The following is a 19,905-nucleotide window of genomic DNA, read 5'->3' as shown; positions in this document are numbered from 1 at the left end:
CTAGAACATTTATGCATATGTTTCAAAAGGTAAACTTCTCATATGTTATGCACAATATATATACATGTTCTACTAAGTATATTATGTCTAATATGCACATATAACATGTATGATAGATGCATGAACATACAATTCACTAGATGATATGTCTCATGAATATGATATAATAATTAAGATGGCTTAAGAGACTAGCACCTAGGTTCACCTAACCTATACTCACTTACTACGGCACACATCCCAGACTACTAAGATTATAAACTCAAATTACGTCCTAGTCTAGATATGACCAAATGAGCATAAGGCATGTTGATTTTTGAGCCATCTTCAAGCTTTGATAGAATCTTGTCTTCAATAAAACATAGGCAAAGACATACTAGTGTTATCCTTAACACTTTTCACTGTCAATTCCTTCAAGGCCATCATAATCAAGGTTAGGCTCTTTGGGGTTCACATCATCCCCTCCTTCTTGAAGAGATTTCGACCTTGAAATTGTATCTTCTTCACCTACATCAAATGTCAACAAATCATCAACTTTCATTAGATCAACATTAGGAAAATAGTTCCCTTGTACTTGGATGTTAGGTGCTTTGGCACAATCTTTAGTAAACACGACTTGATTGATTAAGCCATCCAAGAGTCCAATCTCAAGGCAAGTCAACATTGTCTTGGCTCTCCACCAGTCATCAACTCCTTTGATGATTCCAAGCTCCTGAAAAATTCTAGAAACATATTTTGGCAAAACAAATTTAGTTGTTAAAAAAATAGAGGTGTGATGGGTTGTTTTGTTAGAACAACCTTGTTGTCTTCCACTTTATCCATAAGATATAGTGGTTTCCTCTCCCTCTATTTTTGTGTTTTCTTTTCACTTTCTTTTGATTTTCTCTCACTCTTTTTTTTTCTAGTGCTATTTTTCTTTTCAAGATCTTATTGTCTTCAATGACTTGTTCGGGAGTCAATGGCGAAAGTATCACCCTCCTCTTGTTGTGTATTAATGTGTACTTATTTGTATGTCCATCATGTATTGCTCTCTTATCATACTGCCATGGTCAGCCTATTAATAAATGACTAGCCTCCATATCCATCACATCACATAGGACCGAATCTCCATAGCTCCAAATAGTAAAAGGGACTTCAACTTGATTATCAACAAGCATCTCTCCCACCTCACTCAACCATTGCAATCGGTATGGAGTGGGATGTGCCTTAGTTTTAAGATTTAGTTTGGATACTAATCTTGTACTAACGACATTTGTGCAACTTCCACTATCAATGATCAAACAACAAACCTTACCACCAACTAGACACCTTGTACGGAAGATGTTTCCTCTTTGGTCTACTTCTTGGTCTTTGATTTGACTTTATAAGAGCCTCCTCACCACAAGTAAGTCACCTTTAGGAACAATAGCATCATCATCCTCATGACCATCCTCTTCATCACTTGAGGCTTCGGATTGAGATTTTATCTCTCCAGTAGTCATGATCATTGTCTTCCTTGTAGGACATTGAGAGGCAATGTGCCCAAGGCCTAAGCACTTCAAACACTTGACATCTCTACTCCTTTGACTTGTCACCATGGCTTGTTTACCTTGGCTTGTAGTCACGGATCCTTTGGTGATAGGTGTAACTTCCTCTGTTGGGCCCTCCTTCTTAAGTTTATCCACCCACCTTGATGATTGATATTTGGAACTAGACCCTGATGAGAATTTAGACTTCTTCCTCCTCAATTGCTCCTCTACCTTCATTGCTTGTTGAACTAGATTATCCAACTCAACATAGTGCTGTAATTCAACAATGTCTTAGATGTCTTGATTCAACCCATTTAAGAACCTTGCCATAGTGGCTTCTCAGTCTTCATGTAAATTAGACCTCAACAAGGCCAATTCCATCTCCTTCAAATACTCATCAACACTTTTAGACCCTTGTATGAGCCTTTGTAGTTTGTTGTGAATATCCCTTTGATAGGAGTTAGGAACAAACCGTCTCCTCATGATAAACTTCATCTCTTCCCACGTATCAATTGGTTCAACACCAATTCTTCTCCTATCATTTTGAAGTTGATCCCACCAAATCATGGCATACTCCTTGAACTCCAAGGCTGCCACTTTTACTTTCTTTTCCTCATTGTCAAAATTGCAATCAAACACTTGTTTAATTTTCAATTCCCACTCAAGCTAAGCCTCTGCATCATTCTTGACAATAAAGGTTAGCACCTTTATCTTGATCCCATCTAGTTTTGTATCCTCCCTTCTTCTTCCCCTTCTTGCTTCCCTCTTTTGCCTACCTCTGCCTCCTTCATCATCTGAATCACTTGAATACCTATAAGCACGGTTATCAAGCCTCCTATCATACTCCAATTTCATTTGCTCCATTTTCCTTTAAAGTGTTTGAAATTGTGTGGTGATCATGGAATGTAGGGTTGCGGTCCTTGGGGACAATGGAGAACTATCACTTTCGTGATTAGACATTTCACTCAAACTCACGTGTATCACTCACTTTTTGTTTGTGAAAATGTAACGAGTGGTGTATCACTCAACACTCTATCCTCCACGACCTTCTTAAGTAAACCAAGTTTGAACCAAGAATTTTGTGAAAGAAAATCACTCCAACTTCTCAAAATTGGAACGTTGTGACTTGAGTTATACCTCAAATAAAGAACTTGACACTTTTTGTTTAGACTTTTATATTCTTTTGCACTTTTGTATAATCACTTTGGCACTTTATGATTTTGGACTTTGACACTATTGACACTTTGTGATTTTTGGACTTTTGACACTTTTGACACTTTTGGACTTAGGACTTTTGACACTTTTTGATTTTGGAACTTTTGACACTTTTTGATTTTGGGACTTTTGACACTTTTTGAAAGATAAAGACAAAGATAAATATACTCACGACCAAGAAAGAGTAGTGAAGACCAAGCAAGAGACTAGCTCTGATGCCACTTGATGTGAATCTCTTGGACAAAAGGCTCTTGAACGATCTATCTTGATTGGTGTTTGACCAAGCTCACGGTTGACTAGAGCTTTTGAAATTAAAATAGACAGCAGAAATATGAAATTGGATAAAAGAAGATGGAATAGATTTGAGGTGAAGGCGCCACAAAACTTGAGGTGTTGATAAGCCAAAGTGATGTTCTCCATAAGAACTTGGTTCTTGATAAGAATTTCAAATCTTGGTTCAGCCAAGAAGGTTTGGAGAATACTCTCATAAGGATTCAATCCTTAATTCACAAAGAATTTAGCTTAACTTAACTTTTTATTCCATTTCAAAAGTCTTACATTTATAGGCAAGCCACTAGGCTCCCACGGTTGGCTAACATTAAGATAGTAAGTCCAATGCATGGTAATCTTAACATAGGATACCATAAGCCAAATGAATCTACTCCTAAACTAGACTACATTCAGATGGTAAAGACAGTAGCACATGTATTTCGTATGCTTTATTACAATTGAAAGACAAACATAATGACTTATGCCTAGGATGCCTTGGATGCCACGGTTGGATTGTGAAGAGCATAGGATTCCATTTCTCCTTAAGTGCACGACCTACAATTAAGTCACATGATGAATGAGACTTGATGACTCCATAATGCTCACGGCTAGGCTTTGATGAGCTTCATAGGATTCTTGTTTGACCTCTAATTTGGCATATGATGATTTGTTGAAGTTATGGCCTTCTTAATGGTCTTCGGGTGCACTTATGCTTGACATAGGATTCCCTTTGTCAAGGAAGGAAATTCCCTCGGCTGAATGATGAGTAATCATGCACTAAATAGCTTAGGATGTCGTTGGTGCAAGTTGGTAGGCTGCCAATAGCTAGAACATGTGCCTAATGTACCGTTAATGCACAATTAAGGTCTCAAACGGCCACATGCTAATTCCACGCGAGCATCTTTGCTCCAACAGCTCTGAAAGTGACTTAGGATTCCTCTAGATGAAATGTGCCTAGGTGAATTTAGCTCCAACAGTCCAGACAAGGTGTTTAAGCACCATAAATTCTCCATTAAGCTCCTCCACGGTCATATTTTGATTCCCCTCGAGCAATCCTCGTCCCGCATCTACAATAGTCTTTATTTACCTTCCAAATAATATTAGACTTAATTAAGAATTACTTTGGTTCATGAAAAATACAAGTTAGTCAAAGCATTAAAACACTTATTTATGGGCAAATTTATGATTAGAAAGTTTGGGAAATTCTTGAAGAAGAAAGGAGGTTTCAAACGTTTCCAGAAGAAAGAGGTGTGCGAATCAACAAGAAAAGGAAATAATAAAGAGCGTTTCACTTGCCATGATCGTGGTAAGCCGGGACACTTGAGATTTCAATGTCCCACTTACCTAAATAAGGTTTATTCAGAAAAGAGCACTCCCCGGGACTTCAAGTTGAAGAAAGCCTATATTGTATGGGATGTATCGGAGGAGGAGATGATATCAAGCACCTCAGATGAAGAGCAGCTCGCCAAGCTATGCTTAATGACTATAACAGATGAGGCTTGCGGACCAAGTAGTACAAAGAATGCTGATAATGAGGTATATTCTGACACCTCATCCACTTCTGATGATTCTCCTTCGTATGAGGTTTTATATGATGTGTATGTCGAAATGCATGAAGAACTAAAGAAATTAGCTAGGATTAGTACCGATAGAAAACGGGTAATCCTACTAAATGAATTAGATGAACTGAAACTAGAAAATGAAACTTTAGATCTAATTTTTTCATGTAATTCATGCGATTACTCTAACGATAAATTATGTCAAACAACTGTCTGTGAGTCTTGCGAGGACTTAAGAAATGAGAATTTAAAACTTAATTAAAAATTCACAAAACTTACACAGAGTCAAAACCAATTAGTTGCTAAGTAAAACAAGAAATGTTGGTGACCATACTGGATTAGGGTATATCCCCCCATTACGTAGAAATAGACCATATAGGAAACCAGTAACTCGTACTAATAAAAAGTATTATAATAAAAATAGAGTCACTACATGCATCTATTGTGCCACACATGGCCACACCTCTTACTCCTTTTACATCAGGAAATATGGGATACCGAGTGGTGTTTATGCTTGGGTGAAAAAGGGAGATAACTCCCTCGTAACTAACAGAAAAGGACCCATTATAATTTGGGTACCTGAAACCAGCAAGTGATCTATTTTGCAGGTATGTCTACGAACACATGGACAATATTGGTATCTTGACAGTGGGTGTTCGATACATATGACAGGAGATATGCCAAAATTCCTAGACCTATCATTGAAGGAAAAAGGTTTCGTCACATACGGAGACAAGAACAAAGGGAAGATCCTAGGCACCAGAACAATTGGCAACTCAACTCATGCTATAATCTAGAATGTTCTATACGTCGAAGGTCTAGAACATAATCTTTTGAGTATTAGCCAACTCTATGACAAAGGTAATCGTGTGTCATTTGATTCTGATTGTTGTATAATCCGTGACGTTTTATCTAATAATGTAAAGTTTGTCTGGTATCGTGTTAATAACATATATATGATTGACCTGGAGGATGTCACTTCTCTTTTCTCAAAATTTTTTATTTCAAAAGAAGAAGAAATTTGGCTTTGGCATAGGCGGGTCACTCACATTCATGTGAAGCATCTAGAAAAATTATCTAAAAATAATTTGGTTATTGGTCTGCCAAAACTTGATTTTAAAACTCAGGATTCTTGTGACATGTGTCAAAATTGTAAACAAGTAAATAATTCTTTCAGTAAAAGAATGCGATATCCACTACTAGACCTTTAGAGCTTCTCCATATGGACTTGTTCGGACCGCCGCAAATCATGAGTTTTGGTGGAAGTTTTTACGCTTTGGTAATTGTTGATGATTTTTCTAGATTCACATGGACCCTATTTTTGGCATCTTAGAGTGATGCATGTAAATCTTTTAAATGTCTAGCCAAACAAATTCAAAACCAGTCTAACCTTAAAATTGTTTACATACAATCCGACCATGTCGGAGAATTTGAAAATCATAAGTTTAATTACTTTTGTAATAAGCATGGCATTATGTATCAGTTCTCGGTCCAGGAAAAATTGAGTCTTAGAGGAGCTCGCAAGTACCATACTAAACGAGAGCCAGGTTCCCAAATATTTCTGCGCTGATGCAGTACACACTGCCTGTTATGTAATGAATCGAATACTTCTTAGACGTACTTTTTCAAAAAACCCATATGAGATTTTAAAAGGTCGAAAACCGAATATTGCTCATCTTCATGCATTCGGGTGCAAATGTTTTATTTTGAATAATGGAAAAAGAGCTTTGGGAAATTTTGACACGAAGGCTGATGAGGACATATTCCTAGGATATTCATTACATAGTAAGGCTTTTCGTGTGTTTAATAAATATTCCATGCAAGTATAAGAGTTTGTACATATTCATTTTGACGAATCTTCTCCAAAAGAGAAGAGAAAGGTCTTTCCTGATGATGTTTCAGGTGCGCTAGAAGAAGCATATTCAAAGGACATGAACCAAAATAAAAGAAGAAGAAGAAGAAGAAGAAGAAGAAGAAGAAGCAGAACAAATAGTTCAAGATGAGCATCAGGACATGCTGATTGCATGGAATACCAAAAAGGATCATCCACTAGACAAGGTGATAGGTGACATATCTATGGGGGTGTAACCCATAGTTCTTTATGCAATTTCTGTAATTTCGTTGCATTTGTGTCTCAAATAGAGCCAAAGACCATCGATGAAGCCATCGAGGATGTACACTGGGGTATAGTTATGCAAGAGGAGCTAAACCAGTTTGAGCGTAATAATGTGTGGGACTTGGCCCTTAAACCAAAAGAACATCCAGTGATTGGTACAAGATGGGTCTTTCGTAACAAGCTAGATTAATCTAGCTTGACCATTAGAAATAAGGCTCGCTTAGTGGCCAAAGGCTACAACTAGGAGGAGGGCATCGATTATGATGAGACCTACGCTCCTGTAGCCAAACTTGAGGCCATTAGGATGCACTTATCCTTCGTATCTATCATGAATTTTAAGCTCTTTCAAATGGATGTTAAGAGCGCATTTCTAAATGGTTATATTCAAGAGGAGGTGTACGTAGACCAACCACCAGGGTTTGAAAACTTCAAATACCCGAACCATATATATAAACTCAAGAAGGCCCTTTATGGCCTGAAACAGGCTCCTAGAGCCTGGTACGATAGATTGAGTTCGTTCCTATCAGAGAAAGGGTTTGAAAGAGGTATTGTCGACACCACTCTCTTTATCTGCAGATTAGATAATCATGTTTTACTTGTTCAAATATATGTTGATAATATAATCTTCGGATTTACTAATGACATCATTTGTGAGGAATTTTTGAGATGATGCAGGGCGAGTTCTAGATGTCGACTATGGGTGCGTTGACCTTCTTCTTTGGGCTTCATATTGAACAAATGGAAAGTGGCATCTTCATTCATCAATCGAAATATTGCAAGGAATTACTAAAGAAATTTGATATGGATCAATGTAAAGATGCATCTACTCCTATGGCGTCCTCATGCTATCTAAATAAAGATGAAAATGGGAAAGTTATCGAGGTAACCAAATATCGTGGGATTATGGGCTCATTATTATATTTGACTGCAAGCCGCCACGATATTATGTTCAGTGTTTGTATGTGTGCTAGATTTCAAGCTGGGCCTAAAGATTCACATTATAGTGCTGTTAAATGCATCATGAGATATTTAAAAGGATCAATAAATATGGGATTATGGTATCCTAGGTATGCCTCATTATCCTTGGTACGTTACTCTAATTCTGACTTTGTTGTGTGTAAGTTGGATCGAAAGAGCATTAGTGGGACTTGTCATTTATTAGGCAGTTCCTTAGTAGCATGGCACAATAAAAAGCAAGCATGTGTTGCTTTGTCCACCGCAGAAGCGGAATACATCGCCGCTGGCGTGTGCTACGCTCAAATTTTTTGGATGAAGTAGCAACTTAAGGACTTTGGGCTTAAACTAGAAAAGATCCCCATTAAGTGTGATAATACGAGTTCCATCAACCTTTCCAAGAATCCCGTTCTGCATTCGAGAACAAAGCATATAGAGATTAGGCATCACTTTTTACGTGATCATGTGCAAAAAGACAATTGTGTGCTAGAATTCATAGAAACCTCTAAGCAATTAGCGGATATTTTCATCAAGCCCCTCTCACGAGATACCTTTTATGTTCTTCAAAGAGAACTAGGAATCCTTGATGAAAAATATCTTGATTGAGTTTATGTTATTGCCTTGCATGATTATTTGCCTTGTATGCTTCAAAATGAAAATATGTTGAATGCTAGTTATTCCTTATATGACCCATGATTCTATAAATAAGTTCTATGTATATATGTGACTGCTCAATATTGCCTTCTATAAGTTAGAAATCGTTGCATGCTTTTAAACATCCAAAATGCTCTTGATTCTGTAAATCTGATGTTATTTAATCGATTAAGTCCTTATTTTAATCGATTACCTGGGCGCATTATTTTTAAATATAAAAAAACAACCTGTTATTTTTAACTTGGTTAATCGATTAAGTTTGGTAGTTAATCGATTAACGGCATCAGATAAATAGAAACATAAGCATTTCTGGGCATTTTTCAAAACCTCCCTCATCCCCTTTTCTCTCAAATCTCATAGGAACAAGTTCAATATCAATCCTAAGCTTTAACCTAGCCTAAAACCGAATACTCCAACCCCATTCCATTCCATAAACCTTCTTCTCCATCATTGATTTCCAAGAAATCCCTTTACACCCAATTCCAAACCCTAAGATAGGTTTTCCGTGAATCCCTCCTTAAACCTCCAGATCAACTCGGTCTTTCAGCTACATATGGAAAGAGGTCGTGCAAAAAGGATTAAAACAACCGCTCAACGTCCACCACGTGCTCCAAAAGTTGTATCTTTGAATCAGCATGTGAGGCAGGACCATTGAGACCCATATTACTCTCTGCTTTTGCAAGACACTCGATTGTCCAAGTTTAAGGGAAGAAAGCCTATGTACATAAGGTATGCCAACTTAAGTTGGTTAGCGGGACAAAACTACGATTTTCCGCATAGAATGCAAGCACAAAGGGTTGTCCCTTTTTTGGAATTGAAAGGTAACATTTACCCTACTCTAGTTAGGGAATACTATGCTAATTTTAGATACAAGTATGGGAAGTATTGGTCGATGATATCTGGAAAACTATTTAAGCTGAGTGATGACATATTCATGAATGTGGGTGGATTATCGACTAATGGTGCTAGTCTAGGAAATTGTGACTGGGTTAACAACTCTTTTGATGTTGTTGAAGTGTATAAGTCGTGTGTGAGGAGACCTCAACTATATGTTCTAGGAGAATTGACAAAAGTTGGGTCATTACCCGTAGAGAATAGGCTCCTGCACTATCTGATTGCATACATATTGATTCAAAGGAACACAAATCACGCACAACCTACTGTGAATGATTTGAGGTTCATGTATGTGGTCAAGGAAAATGTGATGATTAATTGGCCTGAAGAGATCTTGAAGGTCATGTATAGTGTCTCTACATCGCAATCGAAGTTGTTTCCCTACAGTATTTTCATCTCGCGCATCATTGACTATCCGAATATTGATGTTTCCGATACTATTGTTGTGGAGTGTTCTGATAAAGATCACTTGATTGGTGAAAGTTTGATCCACAAAATGGGCATCTACAAGTATGGCAACACTTGCAGGAGGATTTCAACACTATGAACCTCGATCCATCTGGTGAGGATGATCTAGCTGAAACACATGAGCCAAACGCTACAACTTAGGGGGAGTCTTCTGAAAATGCAACACAAGAACCAGCCTTTGGACCAGCTCTCTTGGATGTTATGGAACAGCAACTTAACAACAGGATGGATCTACATTTTCAGTCTTTGAAGGACGCATACCATACCGATTTAGAGAAATTTGATGATTGTCAGATTGCCTACATAGATAATCATTATCAATCCTTGAGGACTTCGTTCATACCACTACTGATTCACAAAGCAAGAGGTTGTGTACCAAGTTCAACAAGTTCAGCACCTTCATCAAGGGTGGTGGTGGCATGATCATTCCTGACGATAAAAACCTTCCATCTCATCCCTAGTTAGGAGACCTTAGATCCATAGGATTCCTTAGGTTTATCCTTCCTAGTTTATGGATCATGTTGATCCTTGCATTCCTCTTGAGAACTTCATTTTCTATTTTGCTTTTGCATATGGATTGTAATAGCTAACTACTGATCTTCTACTAAGCTTGTGTTGGTATTATGCTTAATTGTACCTTGTTGTTTACAATTGGAAGTAATGTGTTAATGTTTTCAAATTGTCTATTTCATGCTTAATGGATAATTATGTCGTAAATAGTATGAATTTTTGTTTAATGGATCTTGATCATGTTTGGTGTATGTACCTCTGTTGATTGATTAAGCCTGATTTTATTGTTCAATTATATCACTGCTTAATCATTCCATGCCTAATTTGACTTTACATAGCCTTTCATGCCAATAAATCATTATGTCACTGTTTATTGTCAATTTAATCGATTGTGTACTAGTTTTAATCGATTAAATCCTATAAAATTGAGCATTTGTGCAATTTTCTTACTGCTGGTTGATTAATTAAACGCCCAAAATTAATTGATTAATTACAGTCTGTCTTAACCACATAACTCTTCTGACTTTTGACTATAATTGAATATTCGTATCTTTTTTATAATGCCAAAAGGGGGAGAAATGTTGCTTGTTGTGTTTGATGTATTTGTAGGTTGTAAAATAGCTTCTGTAGTAATCATTGCTTACCGAGGTTGTAAAATAGCTTTCGTAATAATCATTGCTTACCTAAGGAGGAGAGCAAGCGCTTCAACTTTGAATTCACAACCGATATGCAAATGAACAACATCGTCAAGCTATTTCATCAAATTTGATGTGGTGTTTGTCATCATCAAAAAAGGAAGATTGAAAGTGCAAAGTGACAAGGATTGCACTAGCAATGTTTTGTCAATATTTTGATGAAGACAATGAGTTAGTAAAAGCTTGAAGATGACTCAACAATCAACATGCCTATAACTCAAGGGTCATATCTAGACTAGGTTATATCAATAGAGTTATATTTCTAAATAGTTTGGGATGTGTGCCTTAGTTAGTGAGTCTAGGTTAGGTAAACCTAGATACAAGTCTCACAAGCCATTAATATTAACATGTCATATTCATGAGGCATATCGTCTAGTTTATTATGTGTTCATGCATTAATCATACATGTTATATGTGCATATTAGGCATAACATAATTGCTAAAACATGTATAGGTGTCAAGCATAACATATAAGTAGTTTACCATTTAATCATGTATTAAAATATGTTGGTTAATCGGTTAACGTGGAGTCTTAATCGATTAACGTGTTTGTTTTCTGTTTTAACTGTTTTCTGTTTTAACTGTGTAACTTGCAGAAACGGTTTGTGGAGCCAAATCCGTTTTGTATAAATTTTGGTAACTTGCAGAAATGTGCATCATTGCATAATCATTGTTAGAAACTATTAGAGAGCATATTTTCGTGATTTATTACATTATAGACATAAGATAGATGCATGTGTGAGAAAGAGAGATTAACATGCTTAGTTGATATTGTTCATGATGTATTGCATGTACTTTTAATGTACTAACTCTCATTCATTCTTTCTTACATGTTCGTACATTCTGTTCAGAGATTTTTGAGAAAGATTCTGCATTATCTGTTTTGTATTAACTCGCATACATCCATGATGGCTTGTGTTACTCGAGTGTGGGTTAATCTTTGAGTTTTCATTGTTGTATTTTGAACACATTAATGCTTAGTAAAACTCTGTTTTTGTATACTATTTTGTACATGAGGTGTTGTCTCTTGGTGTCTTACCACCATTGAGATTAAGTGAATCTTCACCAAGGCTTGGAGGTCTTGAATTTAGAGTGAGAATCTTGGTTGGGGCGGGATCGCAAGAAAGGTTTTCTTGGGCGATAGGGATAGTCAAACCAAGGTTAGAGGTTCTTGAAATTCAAGAAAGAAACGTCTACAGTCTTGTAATTGAATTGGTGTATGTAATAATATAAAGCTTTCAATATAGTGAAGAGAAATCTCTCAAGATCAGAACGGGATGCCTAGATGTAGTTTGCAAGTGGACCTGCAAACGAACCAGGATAAAAATCATATTGTGCAAGTTGTTCTCTCTCAATCTCTTTTATAATTCAAGCTGTTTTAATTTGTGTTTGAAGCTGATATTTTGCATGCTACTACTGTGTCATATCCTTGTTAATTATGCATAAAAATATATGTTGTGTCTCTGCTTGTTTGCTGGTAAATAACCGTGCAAGAAGCCAATCTGCCAATTCTGTCTCTCATATGTTTTAATAGATTAAGCCCACTAGTTAATCGATTACCTAGACTATTTTCCAGAACTACGTTTTTGGTGCGAATAGCAGTAATTGATAACCGCTACACCTATTCAACCCCCTTCTAGGTGTGTCTTGACCACTGATACCTAACAGGAATGATTTTTAAGATGTAAAGTTCAAATGACTCATTTATAAGCATCAAAATGAAGAAAAAAATATAGAAACATAACAAGATTGAACATGCAAAGTTAAAATATATAATTTTTAAGCATATAAATGTCAAATAAACTTAAGAACCCAGAAACAAACAACAGACTATAAATAAGGTGACCTGGTTTTTAAGCTTAAAAATAACAAATCCATGGAAGAAACTCATAGACCATAAATATTTACAAAGAAAATGTCACATTTTTAAGCTTAAAAATAACAAATCAATGAAAGAAACACAGAGACCATAAACATTTATAAAGAAAATGTCACATTTTTAAGCTTAAAATGAGTAAAATGGAAGAAACACAAATATGATGATCATGTAAAATAGTAAAAGTCTCGTTTTTAAGAGTATAAAAGTGAGACAAACATTGAAAGAAATGGAAAAAAAATATGAACATGCATTCTTAAAAGACATGGTTTTTGATTGAAAGCAAATGTTAAAGTAGCAAAGAAATTATGAACGATTAAAAGTGAGATAAGAAAGAAGAGAAGTGTGGGAGAAAATCTCTAAGAGTTGAGAGAAGAGAAGTGTAAGAGAGAATAATTTTTGGGAAAGGAAATGGAGTAAAACTGTTGAGAGGAGTGTGAGAGAAAGAGAAGTGGAATGGTGAACCTCTGAGACAATTCACCTTGCATGGGTAGAATTTTAAACTTAGTCATCTTAACATCACTTCAATTTTAAAATGGGCGGTCCATTTTAGTAATTACACAATGCCGAATTTTTTACCTTATTTATTGAAAAAGAAGATGAAAAGTTAGATATTAGCCAAGGTCAAATTTACTCTCACTAATTGTTTAAAACCGATAAATGTATTACAAGCTCATTAACATAATATCAATTGTGTAATAAACGAGGAAAAAGTAACTTAATATTTTATTGCAAAAAATAGCATACAATGACAAAAATACTCTGAAGTCTCTTAAAGAATACAGTTAATGAGAATGTGTAGTTTAGTCAATGACTTAGAAATTAAATTATTATTGGTTTTTATTTGAAAAAGTGAAAAATTGTGCAATGACATATTTACTCTTTAAAAATTGAGTAATAACACCAACTCATTACATTATTATTATTATTATTATTATTATTATTATTATTATTGTTAGAGTAAATTACACTGATACCCCATGAGTTTAGTTAAATTATACAAATCATCTTTCCATTTTTTACACCTAAAAAATCCCTAATTTTTATACATACATTACACTGATTATCTTTTTATGAGAAATGAGTGTGATTTTTTAAACAAAAAATGTGACAAGTGTAATCAAATTAAAAGTATATTGTAGAAACAAGTACAAATAGTATACGACTCAATACATTTTTATTATTTTTTGTTAGTTACAATATATTATAAGAATGATTTAAATAATATCTCCTCAAAATTATTGATGCATTTTGTAATGAACCAAAAATATGAAAATGTATTGACTTGTATACTATTTGGACTTGTCTCCATAATATGTCATATTTTGATTAAGCTTAATTACATTTATTATTATTTTTGTTTAAAATATTACACTTATTTATTTCTCATGCAGTGAGTAAGTGTAATGTATATGTGACAAAATTAAAGGATTTTTTATAGGTGTAAAAAATAAAGAGATAATTTATGTAATTTCACTAAATTCGGATATATCAATATATTTACTCTTATTATTATTGAGATAGAAGATTAATGTGGAACATGTTTATTATTATTCCATAATTTATTTCAGATCATATATCATCAATTATGTTAAAAGAATATATTTAAATTAAACTACTGATTTGTGACACAAAAAATCAAGACAATAACATGATGGTGCTAATGAGGCGTTAAAAGTTGCATCGTGAAATAATATGGACCCGAATCCAAACCCAATGCAGGTACTACTATAGTTCTAACTTCTGGTGCGAAGAAGCAGAAACGCAAAACAAATAGAATCAGATCCACGAAACTCACCGAACATCGAAAATGACGGAATCGTTGATAAGGAAGAAGCCAGGAATGGCCAGCATCAAGGACATGCCGGTTCTCCAGGACGGTCCACCTCCAGGCGGGTTCGCTCCGGTTCGGTTCGCTCGCCGGATCCCTAACACTGGCCCCAGCGCCGTCGCTATCTTCCTCGCCACCTTTGGTGCTTTCTCTTGGGGCATGTATCAGGTTGGCCAAGGCAACAAGATCCGAAGGTGAAAATCACTCATTCACATAATTCAATTTCAGTTATCCACTTTTGTTTTAATTTTTGACATTTTTGTTGTGTACTTTAATTGTTTTAATTTTAGATTTTGGGTGATTTACGTGTTTTGTGAATTGGGTTGTTCAATGATTCGGTGGTTGATTATATGTTTGGATATGATATTCCAAAATGTTGGGTTTTGATTTCTAGTTACAACTCCCAAACTGGCTTTTATTTATAAGATAGGGTTTGAGATTAGCTATCGATTTCGGGCCAGCTTATGATTGTGAGAAAAGTGATTTGCCAAAACTGATTTTGGTAGAAAATGTTATGTGAGAAACTGAAAATTCAGTTGACCGTGGAAGCTGATTTTCAGCCTATCCAAACAAATAATAAGCATATAACGTTAGAACTTTGAAGGGATTTTTTAAATAGAAAAGTGTGTTGTTTTGAAGAAAAAAACAGACACAATCGGGTCCTTATTTTGAGCAGTATTGTTTAAGCAACCGACTCTATCAAATTCTTGTAACACCTGGTAGTTTTATGCTGCTCATAAAGACAAATTATAATGTGTCGCGAGATGTTTTTGAGTGAGTTGTTCAAATCACATTTTCATTTATTTATGGTTTGGAATGGCTTGGAGATGGACGAATTGATTTAATATTTTTTGCATGTCTTTGTTAAGGTGTGCTTAATTTGATCAATCACGTTGTGATTTCTTGTCTGTTGTTTTGCTCTTGGTTATCTTTCTGATTGGTAATGAAGTGTGAAAATGGAACAAATTGGTGCTTGAAGATTGTGTGGGTATCTTTGTGTGTTAAAATCTTAAAATCATATTGCTAAGCCAACATATGATATGATATGTTTTTTTACTGTTTTATTGATCACTTCAAATTATGAAAGATTTTTTCTTCACTGTGAACTGATATAGAACAGAAACAAGAGAAAATATAAAAGATTGAAGTGGTGATAAATATTTGTGCTGTAGTTTTGAACTTTTGATTAACGGGAAAGAAACTATCGGCAAATGAGAGTCTTTATCTATCCAAAAGCAAGTTGACTCAGAAGAAAAGGGATAGGAGGTTGTGAAAATACTAAAAATTTCACTGTCTACTCTCGCAGTTTTTGATATCTTCTGTTCTCTTGCCCTTACCTTCCATCAATTTCAAGTTAAAACTGATGGTTGAAATGTTTCATTTCTATAGGGCAATTAAGGAAGAAAAATATGCTGCCCGCCGAGCTATACTGCCTGTTCTCCAAGCTGAAGAAGATGAGAGGTATTAGATGCTTCAAAGCTATATCATCCCGCAACTTGTAAAAGTCATTGTGCTAAGTGCTAACCATTAAACATCTCTGCCATTTTGTTTGTCATGTTCTCTAGATTTGTTAGAGAGTGGCATAAATATCTTGAGTATGAGGCAGAAGTGATGAAGGATGTGCCTGGTTGGAAAGTCGGCGAAAGTGTCTATCACTCTGGGAGATGGATGCCCCCAGCTAGTGGTGAATTGCGTCCTGAAGTATGGTGATGTTATTTCAGCCATCACTATCTAGAATTGGTATTCTTCCTATTTGTTGTTTATGTCATGGTACTTTGCATGTCTCTGAATTAAAGCTGTATCCGGAGCCTTTGTAATTGCTTTGATGAACTTTAAAACATCAAAGCTTTTTTGAATTATTATATCAATTTTATCCATTTCCCTTTCTATTTCTCATGTAAATTAGGATGAATTCCCATTGCTGGCACATGACATTTTACACGCTTCAGTAATAGGTGTTGAATAGTTTGGAACCACTGTTGTTTGGTGGTGTCTACGTTGTACAGATCATAGCTCCATTTTTGTCTTTAGGGAGTAAATATTGAAGTTCTGGCCAAATAAGGTGGCAACTTCATTGGGTAGGAAAGCGTCCAAGAATTTTCACACCAAGATCATATTCATGCTGTTCTTTTATTAACACTTTAACCCCTTTACCCATTTAAAGCCATTCATGGTGATGCTGGGGAAAACATTCGATGTCCCTTTTTTGTGTGTCACTCAGCTTTTCAGACTTTTTGATTGATCAAAAAATACATAGTTACTAAATATTTAAATTGAATTATTTTATATTTCATTTTTCTGACCAATAAAAGAGGGTGAGACACTAAGTGACATACAAAATGGGACAACATATGTCATCCCATGATGCTGTAGTGGCCACTTTTTTTTTCTCTTTTCCAAATCTGGGTCCTTCCATTATGAATCTAAATCTTTTGTACCAAAAGTTTTCTATGTCTCTATACCAATCCAATGATATTTTGCTAAATATCTAAATGTGTAAGTAAGATAATTAATAAGAAATTAAATGAGGTATGTTATTTATTACTAGGCAAAATTATATTTGGTTGGTATAGAGGCATAGAAAACTTTTGGTAGAGAGAATTTAAGTTGATATTGTAGATGTGGATTTTTTTTACTACCTACCTGTTTACCTGATGAGTTTCTGTTAATCAATCCCTTTGAGATGTGTTCCTTAATTCGAGGTTGTTTTAGATCCCTTTCCCCATACAAATTTTATCTTCATCCCTTCCATTTCTTATTCCTTGTTGCCTTATTGACTCTGTGTCTTCCATTTTATTATATAGTCAAATTCTGATCTTGTAACACCGTCAATCTTTTTCTTTTCTTGGTGCACAAATACACTGGTGATCGGATTGGGTGAAATTTAGCTAAACTTAGCCTTAGCTTAGTTTGATGGGATGACATATTCTACGATGTGTGTGCTTGTACCACTTTCATTTATGGGAAATTCTTTGCTGCACCCTTTTTCAAGGGGAGCATCTAAAATTTGTTTAAATTTACATCTCAAAAATCCCATCTTGCTCTTTTCTCATCTTCAAAATTGTATTTTATCCTAGTCTCCTAAGTCCTACCTTCATCTACCAATTATCGTGCTGGCACCGCTGCACCGCAGGTGAAGGTTGAAGCGGTAGTTGATGAATGACATGGATGTCAGAAAGTAGACAGGTCGGGGTGGATTGAGATAACAAGGGTAAATTTGTCACTCTATTTTTTTCGTTCGATTCTCCCTTGTATTATTAAAAACTAAATTATTAGATATTTAAATTTAGTGAAATATTTATGCATCAGTGTAAAGATTTATACACAATCAGTATATCATTTATCATTCATTTGTAATACTTTTATTCATAGTCAATGATGATTATGAATGAATGATGTAGTAACAGTGTAAAAAATTCTTACGCTATCACTGTATAAATATTTTTTCTCATTTAAATTAAGTAATTCTAAATAATATTTTCTTCTCCAATCCCTATTGTGATAATTCACTAGTACCTAAGGATGAGCTAGATCCTCTATATATATATATATAAAATATGTCAAAGTTATATACTCAAGATAATAATTGGAGTAAATTACAAATATCTCCCATGAGTTTTAATTTTATTATATAAATCACTCTTCTCTTCTTTGTATATACATAAATCACCCTTAATTTATATATGCACATTATATTGACTATCTTTACTGTTAGTTGATTGTTAAATGACAGTGTCATGTGTATATCACATGTCATTTAATAAAAAATTATTACAAAAATATCCCTAAGTTTATATAAAATATTTTCATTATATTGCTCTCTCGCAACTTGTTTGATAAAATCAGTAAAAGAATTCAAGTCAATATATTACTCATATTCTTTAAAAAAAATCTCTATGGCTTGTACTTAATAAGTTAATGTAGAATTTCATCTCTAAAACATAAAAAACATTATATAATTCAAATCATTTCAACTTCTTATATGAATAAAAAAATAACTTTTTCTTTAACATCATTTCTCCATTTATCATGTACATGCACTAAATGTATTACAGTTCTTCAAATTATTTATTTTGTGAAATTTTGAAAGCAAGACCAAAGACATTTAACTTATCCAAATACATTCTATTTTCTAATGTGCATTAGCTTTGGCACCGAAAGGAGACAAGAAAATCACAAAATCTTTAAAATTCAAACACACACATGATATATTTACAGTTGATATATACAAAAGTAGATGATACAAAAATGTTGATATATTCACAAAGTTGAAATATTATTAACACACATAAGAACTGTAACACTTTTTTGGCTCATACACAAATTGTATCTTGCGCTTACTCAAATAGCATATTGTTATCTTGTCCAAATGTATATTAGCACTTGGCAGTGTCTCTATATCTGGTTGCTACATAACAGGTTTCAAAATTTTAAAAACTGAACCAAGAAAACACAAACGCATGAATATTAAGGTGTAAAACTGAACTCTATTTATAATTTGCAAGTTGTTAGACAACGTGGTAAAAGAATATATAATGTAGTTTTGATTTATGAAAAATTGAACTGATACCTAATAAGCATTTTGGTGATTCTAGTTACGAAAGAACACATTTTTATTAACTGATATGACACTGCTTATAAGTTACAACAGTGTACTGTATAATCATTGTCGTACATAGTACTTTGAGAAAAATGAATTGTTGGTTTAAAAGAAAATAAGATGTGTGTCGTTTGAAATAGAGGGTAATTTACTATTTCGCTCATTCATTTTAATTTTTAGTTAATGATGTTACATAAGAGGGAAGTGTGTGTAAGTGTAAAAAGGAGAGAGATAATATCTGTAGTTTCATTAAAACTCGACAGAGATCTGTGTAATTTACTCTAATAAGTAATATTGAAAAGACTTTGTTTAAAATGGGCATACATTATATTTAATCAGGTCTAGGGTTGAGGTCAGGTTCAAAAGCTGGTTCAGTCAACATTTGAGGTCAATTTGTTTCACGCCTAAAGCTCAGTTCAAGTTCAAAAATAGTTCGACAAACATTTAGGGTCATGTAAGGAATAAGTTTTACCTAACCCAATCAAGTTCACTTAACAACAATAAATAAAGTTATAAAATATTAAAAAGTATACGTAATGTGCGAGCTTCAAGCCCAATGTCATTGTCATGATGGTTTAGTCCAACTTATCTTGTTAAAGAATTCAAAATTGAAAACATGTATTTTTTTGGTGAGTAGGAGAGGGAGAACCCCCCAAAGAGCCTACACTAAAACATTTCTAGGCAAAAACATGTCTGAACAGTCGAATAAAAGCAAATCTCTACATGTAGGAGGAGGCATATCCATCTCATGTGTACCT

At 34.6% G+C, this 19,905-nt stretch overlaps 1 protein-coding gene across 1 annotated transcript; it reads left to right on the top strand.

Moving 5' to 3' along the window:
* LOC109363228 (NADH dehydrogenase [ubiquinone] 1 alpha subcomplex subunit 13-B) lies at nt 14,415-16,436 on the top strand. The gene is made up of 3 exons (XM_019609414.1): nt 14,415-14,741; nt 15,937-16,008; nt 16,113-16,436. Exons 1-3 carry the CDS (start codon nt 14,527-14,529, stop codon nt 16,255-16,257), a joined length of 432 nt encoding a protein of 143 aa, XP_019464959.1. The 5' UTR covers nt 14,415-14,526; the 3' UTR covers nt 16,258-16,436.

Source organism: Lupinus angustifolius, chromosome LG13, assembly GCF_001865875.1.
Source record: "Lupinus angustifolius cultivar Tanjil chromosome LG13, LupAngTanjil_v1.0, whole genome shotgun sequence".
Taxonomy (NCBI): domain Eukaryota; kingdom Viridiplantae; phylum Streptophyta; class Magnoliopsida; order Fabales; family Fabaceae; genus Lupinus; species Lupinus angustifolius.
The sequence above is the reverse complement of the archived record's forward strand: the minus strand, read 5'-3'. Positions and strand labels throughout refer to the sequence as shown.